At 37.7% G+C, this 18,215-nt stretch overlaps 1 protein-coding gene across 1 annotated transcript in view; it reads left to right on the forward strand.

Annotated features, from left to right (window-relative positions):
• Nucleotides 1-4,424, forward strand: part of igf2b (insulin-like growth factor 2b) — a 9,719-nt gene extending 5,295 nt beyond the window's left edge. The window contains exon 4 of the mRNA XM_058074647.2: nt 1,168-4,424. Within this exon, the coding sequence (XP_057930630.2) occupies nt 1,168-1,407 (240 nt within the window). The 3' untranslated portion in view covers nt 1,408-4,424. The remainder of the gene's footprint in view (nt 1-1,167) is intronic.
• The last annotated feature ends 13,791 nt before the right edge of the window (nt 4,425-18,215 follow it).

Genomic DNA, 18,215 nt, shown 5'->3' on the forward strand with positions numbered 1-18,215 from the left:
TTAACATTAAACTTTCATATCAAGGCGGGGGCCTCAAACTAGTGTCCTGCGGGCCACATTTGGCCCGCGGGCCGCATGTTTGAGACCCCTGCTTTAACCAATCTGATTAAGGCTCAAACGGAAAGTTGTCAGACTGCGTTCTTCTTCGTGGTGTTTTTCTTCTTCTGTTGTTTATTGGCGGTTGGCAAGCAGCTTTCGTGTGCATTAGCGCCATCTGTGGAACAGAATCTAAACCCTTCTATACTTTATTCACAAGTGCAGTTTTATTAAAAAAAGAAAATATATATCTATATAAAACATGTCCTGAGTTTAATTATAAAATATGATCAAGATTGAATTTGATCTTTTCCTGTTTAAATTGATCCCGGGTGCGTTCTTTCAGCGCATGCTCAGATATGACGTAACACGCAGATCCAGACGTTCTTCACTTTTAAAAATGGAGGCCAGCAATCGGCACTGGACTAAGCAAAGTTTGTTTTTGATTCAAACTAAATTTCAAGACTGGATAGACGAAAATTGTTATTCCAACAAGTGGAAGAAAAACTCAAGGAAGTCGGTATCACGTGATGTTGATGTTTACATTTTACTGGGCATGCCCTATTGACTATTCTGGTTGATTTTCACGGCGCATGTAGACAAGAGATTGGAATATTCCTTTCCATGGATACCATTGTTTCCCGAGAAAGGTGATTGGTAAAGAGAAAAAGTGGTGATGTAAAAACATGGCTACTGTGGAGTGTCTGTGGTGTAAAGACTGGCAGAGCAATGTAATATTGGTCCGTGTGGCAACACCTGCCTTGTTCCTCCCATAGACTTATTGATGCACGTGTGAGGTCGTGGTGACATTTTGGAACATTTTTGGGTTAGCGGTGTGCCACAAGATTTTTACAATGTAAAAAAAAAAAAGTTGAAAAACTCTGGTTTAGCGGGTCGTTGAGTGGGCGCCGGCGTGCTGCTCGTATGTCTACGATGCCAGCGTCCGCCCTTCCTTTTCACTGAATGTTAAAGAGGCAGAACTAAGCGCTTGTTGACAGCTTAACCAAAACATGTTATGACTCTCGCCGCAATGAGAGCGATGTTAGATTCCCGTTTGATTAGCGAGACAATAACTGAAGAAAACAAACTCATATCTTATTCATTTTTTCTTTTTATTTCACGCCACAATAGGAAGTCCCGAGGAAGCCGCATGTGCCCGTGAAGTATTCCAAATATGAGCTGTGGCAGAAGAAAGCAGCGCAGCGGCTCCGGAGAGGCGTCCCGGCAATCCTGAGAGCCAAAAAGTTTCGGAAGCAGGCGGAAAAGATGAAAGCCCAGGAGGAAGCGACCTTCCACAGGCCCCTGATCAGCTTGCCCAGCAAACTGCCGCCCGTCTTGCTCACCACGAACAACTACGTCAACCACAAATGAGAGCCCAACCTGCCAGACAAGAGTTTGGGCAAAAAAAACAAACAAACAAAAAAAAAGCCTAGGGGATTATAGCTTTGTCTCTGACGTCATTTCTGTGGCAGTTCTCTTTGACCTCCCCTGCCCTGTCCGAGCCAGCCAATACCCCCCCCCCCTCTTCAGCGTCCCTCCACTACTTCTTGACCCCTGGCCCCCTTTTTTCTAATACTCGAACCCCATCACCCTCCTCCGGAACACAAACATGCCTTCACATTCTTCCTGTCTGAACTTTTTTCGCTAGCTCTTTCAGTCACCGACACACAAAAGGCACAAACACAAATGATGAACAAAAAGTTAACAATTCCGCCGAACGCCATTCAGGTGGAGACGTAAGGAAAAAGAGAAAATGGAAAGGGAGAAGAGAACATGAAAGACATCTGTGGTTTGGAAGTGTCAAGAGGACACCCGACGGAATGTTTTTTTGTCCTTGTGGAAAACAACTCAAAGCGAAGAGAAGCTCGCATGACAGAATCCATTCCACTTTTTTTTTTTTTTTCCTGAGGCGAAAAAGAACCTGTTTTTTTTTTTTTTTTTTTTTTTTTTTGCACCTCTACCTATAAAGGGACTTCCACACTGTAAGGAATTATTTTGTAAAATTAGATTCCTGTTCCAGCACCTTTTGATCACAAACAAAACGCAGAAAAGAGTCTGCAGAATTGCACATTGCCACGGATTACGTCAAAGTAAAGAAAAATAAATGGCACTATTTTTTTATGAACAATGAACGTGTAGCTTAAAAAAAAAAATGTCATGGTGCTAGCTTCAGGAAAGGACTTAAAGAAGAGGTTGAAAAGCACGTTTTTTTTTTTTTTTCCTTTGAATGAATTTATTACAGCTTTCCGTTTTAAGGAAAGTGAGACTTTAAAAAAAAAAAAAAAAAAAAAAAAAGGAGGTAAAGGATATGGGGGGCGCTCCTGGCGGTGGCGACGTCAAGGGGTAATAAGTGTCACTGAGAAACTTTTGGGGCGAGGACGGCATCAAGGCTCACAGGAAATACAAGCGACTGCCGGGGACACCAGACCCGGTCCCCCGTCCTGCCTGTCTGTCTGTCCCCCCCCCCCACCGTGAAGGCAGACAGACTGGACACAGGGAACATAAATACGGGACACTTGTGGACTGCCCGGATTGGGACAGTACTACGCTTCTGGGAAAGTACTTCCTGTTTACTGTGGCTTTGCGGACTGCTTGGACAGGAAGTAACACGGCATGGACGAGTGGGATAATTGATGAGGATTCTATTTTAGTTTTTTTTTTTGGTCTTTTGTTTTTTGTTTTCTTTTCATATCGATATTTCAAAGAAAAAAGAAGAAAAAAAAAAAGGAAAAAACCCTGTCTGTTTCTGGTACCATGACATTCCTGTTTTTCCATGTTAGGCATTTTTCATGGGAATGTTCTGTTGTGTTATTTTACTTTTCCGTTCGAAAGAAAGGCACAGAAATTCTGATTCAAAGGGAAAAAAAACAGCAATAATGTCAACTAACATTTATTTTTATTGTATATCAGTAGTATTCACATGCTTTTGCCTGAAACAGATACTTGAATATATCTATCTATATATATATATAAATATAGATATATATATGTATATGTATAAATATATATATAGATATATAATTAGTTTCCAGGGACGTTGTGTTATTTCCTTTAGTCTGAGCTGTATCTTGCGTAATGAGCCGCCATGCTTTTTTTTTTGTTTATTTGTTGAAATACAAATAAGGGCACTGTATAAAGGCATTATTTATTTTGTTATAAAATATATTTGAAAAATTGGTCCAAATAATATGCGCAGCACTGATGCTCAACTGATGGATTTATTTTGTATGATCTCTGTTTTTTCCAATTGGAGCTGTAAGGCTTTTTTTTTTTTTTTTTTTTTGTAGATGCTTTGTACCAAAAATAATGTCCTACCCCCCTCATAAACCCACCCACGCACCCACCCGTACAGTTATTTTAAATGAATACTTCAACAGGAGCATGTAGTCGGAATTTTGTAGGCATGTTATGTCACAGAAATAGGTACATACTCGGAATAATAACAGGGAAATCGGGATTACAGCAGCGAGTGACTTTTTATGAATTTAGTTTTATTCAATCCATTTTGTTTTCAAGCCACTTTAGTATTGATGGCGCGGGAATGTCGAGTCCTCGATATCAATCATGTATTCATTAATTGTGCACAATATCCTACAAGCTTTTAAGTATTTTTTTTTTTGTCTGTGTGGGTTGATTGGATCAAATGTCACTACAGGGTCTTAACTCGCACAATACGCCTTTAACCCCCCCCCCCATCGCACCCCCACCCCACAACCTCACTATGACAATAACATCATCCTTCTAAATATCCGACATTGATCTCGATCATACCAAGCACTACCTTCACTTCCAGCCGTCCCGCCATGATTATTATTATTATTTTTCTTTTTACAAAGGGCTATTGGGTCGAACCATTTTTCATGCAGTCATAGGATTCAGGTAAAGAAACAAACGCTCTGCAGGGAGGAGTGTGGTTGTTCCTAATAAGACATCATTTCGCTAATGACACATTACCACTTCCTCCTATAAATGGGTCACGTGTCACTCAAAACGGTATCACCCATACCGAGGACTTAACGGCGATATTTATGCATTTCCTGTCAGAGATCTTCCATATCTTTCCTTGATTATATTCTTCTATCGTGCAACAATGCAGACAGTGCAATTATTATGATGATGATAATTATTATTATATGCTGGGACTGCATACATCCACTATTGTAACGCTCAAACAGGCTACTTTAGTGGCGCTGAAAAATGAAAGACAACCACTTTTGGTAAATATGAAGAGATATCCTGCCGAGCAACGGCGAACCTTTTTCTTTGTCAGTCGCTCACTCAGCCTGTGTGTATTTTATTGATTTAACCTCCGCACGCTAGAACGTCCGAAATGCACAATTCATGTACTTTCATTTTTAATATCAATAAAAAAAACATTTTATCAAACATCCGATGTGTAGAATAGTTACTCGACTGTATTTTGTGTTACGATTGGAGGGACTTTTAGATATTCATTCATTCATTTTCTAACGCTTTTTCCTCGCGGGGGGTGCTGGAGCCTATCCCAGCTGTCTTTGGGTACACCCTGGACTGGTCTCCAGCCAATCACAGTGAGGCCTGTGAGGCCTGCACGCAAACCACTTGAAAAACAAACAAACAAAAAACATAAAAACAAACAAAAAAACCCAAACAACATAATTTTACTTTAATTTAATTTTACTTAATTTTTAATTTTATTCATTCATTTATTCATTTTCTAACGCTTTTCCTCATGAGGGTTGCGGGGGTGCTAGAGCCTATCCCAGCTGTCTTTGGGTACACCCTGGACTGGTCTCCAGCCAATCACAGTGAGGCCTGTGAGGCCTACACGCAAACCACTTGAAAAACAAACAAACAAAAAACATAAAAACAAACAAAAAAACCCAAACAACATAATTTTACTTTAATTTAATTTTATTCATTCATTCATTCATTTTCTAACGCTTTTCCTCATGAGGGTTGCGGGGGTGCTAGAGCCTATCCCAGCTGTCTTTGGGTACACCCCGGACTGGTCTCCAGCCAATCACAGTGAGGCCTGTGAGGCCTGCATGCAAACCGTTTGAAAAACAAACAAACAAAAAACATAAAAACAAACAAAAAAACCCAAACAACATAATTTTACTTTAATTTAATTTTACTTAATTTTTTATTTTATTAATTCATTTATTCATTTTCTACCACTTTTCCTCACGAGGGTTGCTGGGGGTGCTGGAGCCTATCCCAGCTGTCTTTGGGCGAGAGGCGGGGTACACCCTGGACTGGTCTCCAGCCAATCACGGTGAGGCCTGTGAGGCCTACACGCAAACCACTTGAAAAACAAACAAACAAAAAACATAAAAACAAACAAAAAACCCCAACAACATAATTTTACTTTAATTTAATTTTACTTAATTTTTTATTTTATTCATTCATTTATTCATTTTCCTGTGAGGCCTTAATTTTTAATTTTACTTTACTTTAATTTTTTATAAAAATATTTACCGAAAAGGGCGGCACGGCGGTCTAGTGGTTAGCGCGCAGACCTCACAGCTAGGAGACCAGGGTTCAATTCCACCCTCGGCCATCTCTGTGTGGAGTTTGCATGTTCTCCCCGTGCATGCGTGGGTTTTCTCCGGGGACTCCGGTTTCCTCCCACATTCCAAAAACATGCTAGGCGGGCAGCGGAGTTGTGAATATATTGTAGTTTGTTGAGGGTTTTGGAAGGTGTAGGGAATACTATTGCAGTAGTCCATTCCGGTTGGGATGAATGCATGGATCAGGGATTCAGCGGCATTGACTCCTAAGATCAAATCCACATCCCGTACCCCCATGTTAGGTTATGTAGAGACTCGAAATGATCCGTAGGTGTCAATGCTTCTTTGTTTATGTATCCTTTCACTGACTTGTGACCACTTCAGTGTCAGCTGGGAAAAAGCTCCACTAATAATTGAACAAGTTTTGAGGAGTGATTGCCATTGATTCAATGAAAGAACGCCACCAATGGCTACCATATGTTACCTACACTAACCAAAACAATGTCTATTTTTAACAATTATATTAATTTCCTGGTTATTCACCTGCATATTTGCAGTATTCACATTGATTTATGTAGCGTGTCCACACACACACAAAAGCAGTCGCAAAAGGTCGGTCAACAAGTTCAATTCCATGTTAACCAAAATGATTGCAAAGGTTTCTGGAGCAAGACGCTTTCTAGTAATATAGACGTCGTTAGGATCATCACAGGGATTACGTCACAGCCGCTCCAGTTGGTTGGCGTTTGTGTGATAGACAGAGTCACAAAACAAGCTTCCCACTAAAAAGTTCTCCAGAAATTATTGCTATTATTACTATATTATATATACTATTATTATAATCCAATTATTATAACATTATTGCATTCAGTTTGACCATTCCTTTAGAATGGCGTAAAAATTAGTCCAATAAGATCATGGGAATTAATTATTTTTTAAATGTTAAAGAATGCCTATTATTTTTTATAATTGTAATTATTATTTTATTATTATTTTATTATTATTTTATTATTATTTTATTATTATTTTATTATTTCATACACAATTTTTTTGTAGAAAAGACATGGATGATTTTGGGTTTTAGGTTTACATGATTGCTATTATTACTATATTATATATAATATTATTATAATCCAATTATTATAACATTATTGCATTCAGTTTGACCATTCCTTTAGAATGGCGTAAAAATTAGTCCAATAAGATCATGGTAATTACTAATTTTAAAAATGTTAAAGACTGCCTATTATTTTTTATTATTGTAAATATTTATTATTTTATTATTATTTTATTATTATTTTATTATTATTTTATTATTATTTTATTATTATTTTATTATTATTTTATTATTATTTCATTATTATTTTATTATTTCATACACAAATTTTTTGTCGAAAAAAAACACCTTTAAGCAACAATGACAAAGACATGGATGATTTTGGGTTTTAGGTTTACATGATTGCTATTATTACTATATTATATATAATGGCGTAAAAATTAGTCCAATAAGATAATGGGAATTAATAATTTTAAATATGTTAAAGAATGCCTATTATTTGTTCTTATTGTAATTATTTATTATTTATTATTTATTATTTATTATTTATTATTTATTATTTATTATTTATTATTTATTATTATTTATTATTATTTATTATTATTTATTATTATTTATTATTATTTATTATTATTTATTATTATTTACTATTATTTACTATTATTTATTATTGTTTATTATTGTTTATTATTATTTATTATTATTATTTATTATTTTTTATTATTTATTATTTCATACACAAATTTTTCATTGAAAAGAAACACTTTTACGCCAACAACAACAAAGACATGGATGGTTTTAGGTTTTAGGTTTACATGATTGCTATTATTACTAAATTATATGTAATGGCGTAAAAATTATTTCAATAACATCATGGGAATTAATAATTTTTAAAATGGTAAAGAATGCCTATTATTTTTATTATTGTAATTATTCATTATTTTATATTTTATTATTATGTATTATTATTTATTATTATTTTATTATTATTTTATTATTATTTTATTATTATTTTATTATTATTTTATTATTATTTTATTATTATTTTATTATTATTTTATTATTTCAAACAACAATTTTTTTGTCAGAAAAAAACACCTTTACGCCAACAACGACAAAGACATGGATGATTTGGGGTTTCATGTTTACATGCGGCCACACTTTTTTGGAGTTTGTGTTCCGAGGTCGGAGCGGATTCCGGCGTGTCGAAATGACAAAACGACGTTCACACCTGCGAGTCAAACTTCCATCAATTTGGCGTCACCGCCGAATAATTACGCCAAAATCCAAAACGCCACCTCATCTTAAAGCGGCGTCTCCAAACAAACCAACAATCTCCCAAACCGCCGCATTCATCCCATCGGAGAGGCCTCCTGAATGGCGGAGTGGAGTGTTGATGTGGGTGGCACAACTCTCCCAGGCCCGACACTGGAAACTGCCAAAGAGCACACTAGAGTTAGTTGTGGTTGGCCGGATGCACGGGATGCATGGAAGGCTTGGCCAACTATTGAGGCACAGGCTTCGTCAAACCCAGACCAGCTCGGCCCAGTGTGGCCACACAGGCCAATTAAGACAGGCCTTCTCTCTTTTCTTCTCCTCCCCTCCGCTGTCTCTCTCTCATCTTCCCCCTCTCTTCATCTCTCACTCTCTCACTTGTACTCCCTCTCTCTTTCTCTCAACGTTCACAAAGCATGCTAACACATTCCTCTTATCCCACTTTGCCTCTCTAATTGCGTTGGGCTGAAAAGAGGGATGGAGAGAGGGAAATGAGATTGAGAGAAAGCGACAGAGAGAGGGAGAAAGGGGGTCATACCACAGAACCTTCATGGCCAGGACAAACTGTACCGGCCGGCCCACATGGGAAGGGTCCACATGGCTGCGTGCGGTGCGCATCGGGCGCACCATGAATCATTGCGTTCTTCATTAATTACGCATGTATGTAAAAGATTTGGCTTTACTGAAAAAAAAAACAAAAAAAAAAAACGGACGCACTCCTCAAATAAAAAATAAAACCCAGTCTGAACCCTCGCATGGGCTCATGAGTATAAAGAGGGGATTGTGTTTCTTCAGCGCCCCACAAAACTATCTAATTGTTGATTCCTAATCAACCAGTCAGCGCGAGGAGGCTTCCCTAATTATGTAATGCTGCTTCTGATATCTCCACAAAATGAAGTGGAACTTTGATTTGAGTAAATGTGTGTGACAAGGGTCTGGGTGTTGGGCTTTCCGCTGATTAACCGCCCCAAAATTGCAACGCTTCAGTTGATTTCGAACGTGCGAAACAATTCACGTACGTAGCAGGACATCGCAGCTTCGCATCTGGACAGTTCAACATGTCTCGGAAAGGAGTCGGAAGAACCAGAGTTTATTTCAACAGAAATATTTCATGAGCCGCATGTGTCCAGGTTGTCATTACTCGATATAATAAGTCTTACTTACATTTCATCATACATACATTTCAATGTTACATCTTACAAACAAAATTAGACTCATCACGCAGCAACTTAACACTTAAACAGATTTTCTCTTGCATCAGCCGCTTGTGTCCAGGTTGTCATTACTCGATATGATAATTCTTACTTTAATTTCATCATACATACATTTCAATGTTACATCTTACAAACAAAATTAGACTCATCGCGCAGCAACTTAACACTTAAACAGATTTTCTCTTGCATCAGCCGCTTGTGTCCAGGCTGTCATTACTCGATATAATAATTCTTACTTTAATTTCATCATACATACATTTCAATGTTACATCTTACAAACAAAATTAGACTCATCGCGCAGCAACTTAACACTTAAACAGATTTTCTCTTGCATCAGCCGCTTGTGTCCAGGTTGTCATTACTCGATATAATAATTCTTACCTTAATTTCATCATACATACATTTCAATGTTACATCTTACAAACAAAATTAGACTCATCGCGCTGCAACTTAACACTTAAACAGATTTTCTCTTGTATCAGCCGCTTGTGTCCAGGTTGTCATTACTCGATATAATAATTCTTACTTACATTTCATCATACATACATTTCAATGTTACATCTTACAAACAAAATTAGACTCATCGCGCAGCAACTTAACACTTAAACAGATTTTCTCTTGTATCAGCCGCTTGTGTCCAGGTTGTCATTACTCGATATAATAATTCTTACTTTAATTTCATCATACATACATTTCAATGTTACTTCTTACAAACAAAATTAGACTCATCGCGCAGCAACTTAACACTTAAACAGATTTTCTCTTGTATCAGCCGCTTGTGTCCAGGTTGTCATTACTCGATATAATAAGTCTTACTTACATTTCATCATACATACATTTCAATGTTACATCTTACAAACAAAATTAGACTCATCGCGCAGCAACTTAACACTTAAACAGATTTTCTCTTGTATCAGCCGCTTGTGTCCAGGTTGTCATTACTCGATATAATAATTCTTACTTTAATTTCATCATACATACATTTCAATGTTACATCTTACAAACAAAATTAGACTCATCACGCAGCAACTTAACACTTAAACAGATTTTCTCTTGCATCAGCCGCTTGTGTCCAGGTTGTCATTACTCGATATAATAATTCTTACATTAATTTCATCATACATACATTTCAATGTTACATCTTACAAACAAAATTAGACTCATCGCGCAGCAACTTAACACTTAAACAGATTTTCTCTTGTATCAGCCGCTTGTGTCCAGGTTGTCATTACTCGATATAATAATTCTTACTTACATTTCATCATACATACATTTCAATGTTACATCTTACAAACAAAATTAGACTCATCGCGCAGCAACTTAACACTTAAACAGATTTTCTCTTGTATCAGCCGCTTGTGTCCAGGTTGTCATTACTCGATATAATAATTCTTACTTTAATTTCATCATACATACATTTCAATGTTACTTCTTACAAACAAAATTAGACTCATCGCGCAGCAACTTAACACTTAAACAGATTTTCTCTTGTATCAGCCGCTTGTGTCCAGGTTGTCATTACTCGATATAATAAGTCTTACTTACATTTCATCATACATACATTTCAATGTTACATCTTACAAACAAAATTAGACTCATCGCGCAGCAACTTAACACTTAAACAGATTTTCTCTTGTATCAGCCGCTTGTGTCCAGGTTGTCATTACTCGATATAATAATTCTTACTTTAATTTCATCATACATACATTTCAATGTTACATCTTACAAACAAAATTAGACTCATCACGCAGCAACTTAACACTTAAACAGATTTTCTCTTGCATCAGCCGCTTGTGTCCAGGTTGTCATTACTCGATATGATAATTCTTACATTAATTTCATCATACATACATTTCAATGTTACATCTTACAAACAAAATTAGACTCATCGCGCAGCAACTTAACACTTAAACAGATTTTCTCTTGTATCAGCCGCTTGTGTCCAGGTTGTCATTACTCGATATAATAATTCTTACTTTAATTTCATCATACATACATTTCAATGTTACATCTTACAAACAAAATTAGACTCATCGCGCAGCAACTTAACACTTAAACAGATTTTCTCTTGTATCAGCCGCTTGTGTCCAGGTTGTCATTACTCGATATAATAAGTCTTACTTACATTTCATCATACATACATTTCAATGTTACATCTTACAAACAAAATTAGACTCATCGCGCAGCAACTTAACACTTAAACAGATTTTCTCTTGTATCAGCCGCTTGTGTCCAGGTTGTCATTACTCGATATAATAATTCTTACTTTAATTTCATCATACATACATTTCAATGTTACATCTTACAAACAAAATTAGACTCATCGCGCAGCAACTTAACACTTAAACAGATTTTCTCTTGTATCAGCCGCTTGTGTCCAGGTTGTCATTACTCGATATAATAATTCTTACTTTAATTTAATCATACATACATTTCAATGTTACATCTTACAAACAAAATTAGACTCATCGCGCAGCAACTTAACACTTAAACAGATTTTCTCTTGTATCAGCCGCTTGTGTCCAGGTTGTCATTACTCGATATAATAATTCTTACCTTAATTTCATCATACATACATTTCAATGTTACATCTTACAAACAAAATTAGACTCATCGCGCTGCAGCTTAACACTTAAACAGATTTTCTCTTGTATCAGCCGCTTGTGTCCAGGTTGTCATTACTCGATATAATAATTCTTACTTTAATTTCATCATACATACATTTCAATGTTACATCTTACAAACAAAATTAGACTCATCGCGCAGCAACTTAACACTTAAACAGATTTTCTCTTGTATCAGCCGCTTGTGTCCAGGTTGTCATTACTCGATATAATAAGTCTTACTTTAATTTCATCATACATACATTTCAATGTTACATCTTACAAACAAAATTAGACTCATCGCGCAGCAACTTAACACTTAAACAGATTTTCTCTTGTATCAGCCGCTTGTGTCCAGGTTGTCATTACTCGATATAATAATTCTTACTTTAATTTCATCATGCATACATTTCAATGTTACATCTTACAAACAAAATTAGACTCATCGCGCAGCAACTTAACACTTAAACAGATTTTCTCTTGTATCAGCCGCTTGTGTCCAGGTTGTCATTACTCGATATAATAATTCTTACCTTAATTTCATCATACATACATTTCAATGTTACATCTTACAAACAAAATTAGACTCATCGCGCAGCAACTTAACACTTAAACAGATTTTCTCTTGTATCAGCCGCTTGTGTCCAGGTTGTCATTACTCGATATAATAATTCTTACCTTAATTTCATCATACATACATTTCAATGTTACATCTTACAAACAAAATTAGACTCATCGCGCTGCAACTTAACACTTAAACAGATTTTCTCTTGCATCAGCCGCTTGTGTCCAGGTTGTCATTACTCGATATAATAATTCTTACTTTAATTTCATCATACATACATTTCAATGTTACATCTTACAAACAAAATTAGACTCATCGCGCAGCAACTTAACACTTAAACAGATTTTCTCTTGTATCAGCCGCACGTGTCCAGTCATAAAATGGAATATTATTGGCGTGCACGAGTCCATGAGGACCAGTCGGCTCCTTATTTGATAAGAGTCGAACATAAGCTAGGAATAATCACATAACATGCTTGTCAATACACTTGAAATCGCAGGTTGTGATTACTCGATATAATAAGTCTTACTTACATTTCTTACGTTTCATCTTACAAACAACATTAAACTCATCACGCAGCAACTTAACACTTAAACAGATTTTCTCTTGTATCAGCCGCATGTGTCCAGTCATGAAATGGAATATTATGGCGTGCACGAGTCCATGAGGACCAGTCGGCTCCTTATTTGATAAGAGTCGAACATAAGCTATGAATAATCACACAACGTGCTCGTATATATTCAGCAATATAATAAGTCTTACTTACATTTCATCATTCATACATTTTGTCATACATACATACATTTCAATGTTTCATCTTACAAACAACATTAAACTCATCGCGCAGCAACTTAACACTGAAACAGAACATAAGCTTGTCAGCTTGTCAATCCACTTGAAATCGCAGGTTGTCATTAATCGATATAAGAAGTCTTACTTACATTTATTATGTTTCATCTAACAAACAACATTAAATTCATCACGCAGCAACTTAACACTGAAACGTTATCCCTCAGAAATATAGAAACATGTACCAATACAAAGTTCATTTCATTTGAAAAAAAACATATGGTTGGACAACGTGATTGGCTGGCCACCAGTCCAGGGTGTACCCCGCCTCTTGCCCAAAGACAGCTGGGATAGGCTCCAGCGAATGAATGAATATATGAAATAAATAGGTAGGTACATACAAATAAATAAGTACACTATGATTCAGTCTAATGTGTATATATAACAAAAACAGTCCATTGTGATTGGCTGGCGACCAGTTCAAAGTGTACCCCGCCCCTCGCCTGACAGCTGGGATAGGCTCCAGCACCCCCTGCGACCCTCGTGAGGATAAGCAGTACAAAATGAATGAATGAATGACAAAAACAGATGGTTTAAGTCCAGGAAAACAACTCCATGTCCTTTTTTTAGTCAAAAAAAACATACTGTACTAAACATAGCATGTTTTGGATGCTGAAATGATGAAATATAGCAATTTTGAGGGTTATCACGTCTCTGTCAACACACCATCGGATGGTCGGATGCCGTGAAAGGATTTGACGCCGTGTGTTTGCGGGGCTGCATTGTGGAGCGAGGCGTGTTCGGCCGTACGGAATCATAACAGTAGAGGAAGTGGTTGGCCGTGTGGTCACTGGGTCATTGCATGATCATTTCCTCTCACTGGAAAACAAGGGGTCACGGCTTAACGCTGTGTGTGGCAACGGCCGCCTACACTTTAGGTTTTCACACCGGGGGTCAAACGCTGCCCTTTGACCACCCAGGTTTAAAATGTAATATGTGCAAAATTTATAAATATATTTAATTTCATGATTTAATTAAGTGATTCGTTGATTTAATGAATTAATGGAGGTGTGGTGGGGTAAAAGGAGTCGATTCATGGTGTAAATAGGGAATTAAAGGTGTTACCGGAAGAGTGAAATTGTCGGTGGAGTACTTTTAAACGCAAAACGCTGCACTTAATTAGACAGGGAGGTTAGCATCTTGCAACGTTTAAGGTTTCTGACTTTGTAATGTTAACATTATGCAGGTGGGTCCTTATTTCATTCTCCCAGGGCATTCATCATTGTTGCATGTCAGTGTCACTATGTGGAGGTCACCGGGGTACGACTTGGACTACACACACACACACACACACACACACAAACTCACTCACACACACTTGCTCACACGCTTGCAAACTCATTTCAGGATCCCAAACGTAAGATACTTTTTTTTATAAGTAACTACAGATTATTTTAAGTAGGTTACACAAATCTGCAAAAAGTTCATATTAATCCAAAATTACAAGTTAAATAAAAAATTAAAATAATTATTATTTATTTAATTATTATTATAAATAATTTTAATATTCTTAAAAAAATAAAGACAGATAATGCAACTGGCAATCAACATTTATAAGTAAAACTTTTACGAAAATTTCAACTATACTTATACCAGGCTGCACGGCAGTCGAGTGGTTAGCGCGCAGACCTTACAGGTAGGAGACCAGGGTTCAATTCCACCCTCGGCCATTTCTATGTGGAGTTTGCATGTTCTCCCCGTGGGTTTTCTCCGGGTACTCCGGTTTCCTCCCACATTCCAAAAACATGCTAGGTTAGTTAGCGACTCCAAATTGTCCATAGGTATGAATGTGAGTGTGAATGGTTGTTTGTCTATATGTGCCCTGTGATTGGCTGGCCACCAGTTCTCCCTGTGCATGCGTGGGTTTTCTCCGGGTACTCCGGTTTCCTGTGCATACGTGGGTTTTCTCCGGGTACTCTGGTTTCCCGTGCATGCGTGGGTTTTCTCCGGGTACTCCGGTTTCCCGTGCATGCGTGGGTTTTCTCCGGGTACTCCGGTTTCCCGTGCATGCGTGGATTTTCTCCGGATACTCTTGTTTCCCGTGCATACGTGGGTTTTCTCCGGGTACTCCGGTTTCCCGTGCATGCGTGGGTTTTCTCCGGGTACTCCGGTTTCCTGTACATGCGTGGGTTTTCTCCGGGGACTCCGGTTTCCCGTGCATGCGTGGGTTTTCTCCGGGTACTCCGGTTTCCCGTGCATGCGTGGGTTTTCTCCGGGTACTCCGGTTTCCCGTGCATGCGTGGATTTTCTCCGGATACTCTTGTTTCCCGTGCATACGTGAGTTTTCTCCGGGTACTCCGGTTTCCCGTGCATGCGTGGGTTTTCTCCGGGTACTCCGGTTTCCCGTGCATGCGTGGATTTTCTCCGGGTACTCCGGTTTCCCGTGCATGCGTGGGTTTTCTCCGGGTACTCCGGTTTCCCGTGCATGCGTGGGTTTTCTCCGGGTACTCCGGTTTCCCGTGCATGCGTGGGTTTTCTCCGGGTACTCCGGTTTCCCGTGCATGCGTGGGTTTTCTCCGGGGACTCCGGTTTCCCGTGCATACGTGGGTTTTCTCCGGGTACTCCGGTTTCCCGTGCATGCGTGGGTTTTCTCCGGGTACTCCGGTTTCCCGTGCATGCGTGGGTTTTCTCCGGGTACTCCGGTTTCCCGTGCATGCGTGGGTTTTCTCCAGGTACTCCGGTTTCCCGTGCATGCGTGGGTTTTCTCCGGGTACTCCGGTTTCCCGTGCATGCATGGATTTTCTCCGGATACTCTTGTTTCCCGTGCATACGTGGGTTTTCTCCGGGTACTCCGGTTTCCTGTACAAGCGTGGGTTTTCTCCGGGGGCTCCGGTTTCCCGTGCATGCGTGGGTTTTCTCCGGGTACTCCGGTTTCCCGTGCATGCGTGGGTTTTCTCCGGGTACTCCGGTTTCCCGTGCATGCGTGGGTTTTCTCCGGTAGTCCGGTTTAATATCAACATTTATAAGTAGAACTTTTAGGAAAATATTAAATTAACTATAATTATACCAATTAACTATTTTGAGCATTCAGATTTACAGTGTCTTAAGTTGTATGTAAAGTACATTTTTAAGTTAATATTATTTAATATAGCCATAGTTCAATTTAATCAAAACATATTGGAACAACATGTTAAATGAACTTGACATAATTAAGTTATTAGAACTTTTTAAAATACGCAATTAGTGACGTTTGCATGCAGGTGTCGACAAAATAAAGCATAGGAGAGCCCATTCTGAGGGGAAAACAACAATCTTTAAATTACAAGTCGGTCTATGATCCGTTCATATCGCTTCGCTTAACTCGGTTAAAGCATATTTAAATATTATTATTAACCTAAAGATAAACAATACTCCAAATGTTAAATGTAAAACTTTTTTTTTATGTCATATTTTGTAGATATGCATGTGTATTTTTGTCTTTTTAAGGAGTAAAATTCCCACATGGGAGCAACCATCAGTGCCAACTTCTGTTCTGCATATTTTGCCATTTTAATAAGCCATGCCCAGATCCCTGTGGAAGTTATTATGTGCTTTTGAATGACAAGTGTTGACTTGGACCTTTGTGCAACACTAGTGTGAGTGCCAGACTGTGTAAGCAGCTGTCATGCTCGCACACACAAACACACACACATAAACACACACACACACACACACCCCAGTGAACAATTTCAGCACACAGCTAAGTGAAGGTTCTTCTCTCCGTAGCCAGATGAGCGTTCTGGTTCTCTTCCCCGCATAAACAAGATAAGCTCCATTTCGTTGGCCGTCACCACAGCCTTTGGGGTTACAGAGTTCTTCCTCTTCCTCTCCTTGATTCATTTCCCCCTTGTTTTTCTTCTTTTTTGGCAACCTCTTCAATCTGCGAGCAGGATCGAGTATGTGATATTGAAAGACATCACCTAAATTGAAAAATCAAATATTTTTTAAAAAATCAGCTTGTGATCTGAGTGTGCATTTGAGGTGAAATTCAGTTAAAGTGAATCAGCTGACACATGCACAAGCAAAAAAAAAAAAAAAAACCCAGAGAGTACTGCAAATATTTGCTCAAGAAGGGCATTGCGTCGGTGCCATTTGGCTGCTCCAAACCATTGTCTGTTGAGACATGCCGTGGAAGCCGGTAGCGGCTGTTTGTGTATTCTGTACCATCTTTTCGCCCCGAGACTGTCAATTTCATTGTCATGGTTCAGTAATGTGAACGGGACGGGATCCAGAAATGCCACGACTGAAAAAGCCTATGCATGAATGTGTGTGTGTGTGCATGTTTTATATACATAGCGGCAGCGCTGCCTATGGAGGACCAAAACTGCCAAAATAATAAATAAATAAAAGTGGAAATAAAAACAAAAATGAAAAAAAATGAAAAAAATAAATACAAAAAAATTTTTGAATCTTGTTTTTTATTTTTGTATTTATTTTTGCTTTTATTTATTTATTTATTTATGTATATATTTTTTTATTTTTGTTTTTATTTCCATTTATATTTATTTTTTGTATTTAATTTTTTTTTTTTTCATTTTTGTTTTTATTTTCACTTTTATTTATTTATTTATTTATTATTTTGGCAGTTTTGGTCCTCATAGAAATGCAGAAGGAAAAACTATTCAAATGAGGGGGCGGTCCTAAGTGTGTCTTGGGTTGAACTGTTCGCCTATTGGTTGAAATAAATACAAAAATAAATACAAAAATAAAAAACAAGATTCAAAAATTTAAAAAAAAATTATTTTTGTTTTTATTTCCATTTATATTTATTTTTTTGTATTTATTTTTTTCTTTTTTTTTCATTTAGCTGCCAGGCTGGCAAACAGAAAGTGTGATGGCAATTTGACCGTGGAAGCTCAACACGGGAAAACACATGTTGGTGGACGTATACAAATAAACAGACGTAAACAAAGACACAAAAAAAAAATGCACACACTGATGTAAACGCATGCATGAAGACAAATGCGCTTGTACGTTGAGAGTGATTTTGTGTTCACGCGGCTCCGCTAATGATGGGTGGCAGTATGATGTTTGTGTGTGCGTTCCACAAGAATTGGCATTACAACTTGGACCAAATCTGCAGCCAACAGCAGGCTATTAACAAAACTTTTTCTTTGTTTGCCTTTTTCCCGTTTTTTTTTTTCT

Source organism: Doryrhamphus excisus, linkage group LG1, assembly GCF_037039965.1.
Source record: "Doryrhamphus excisus strain RoL-2023G ecotype Guam linkage group LG1, RoL_Dexc_Guam_v1.1, whole genome shotgun sequence".
Lineage (NCBI taxonomy): Eukaryota > Metazoa > Chordata > Actinopteri > Syngnathiformes > Syngnathidae > Doryrhamphus > Doryrhamphus excisus.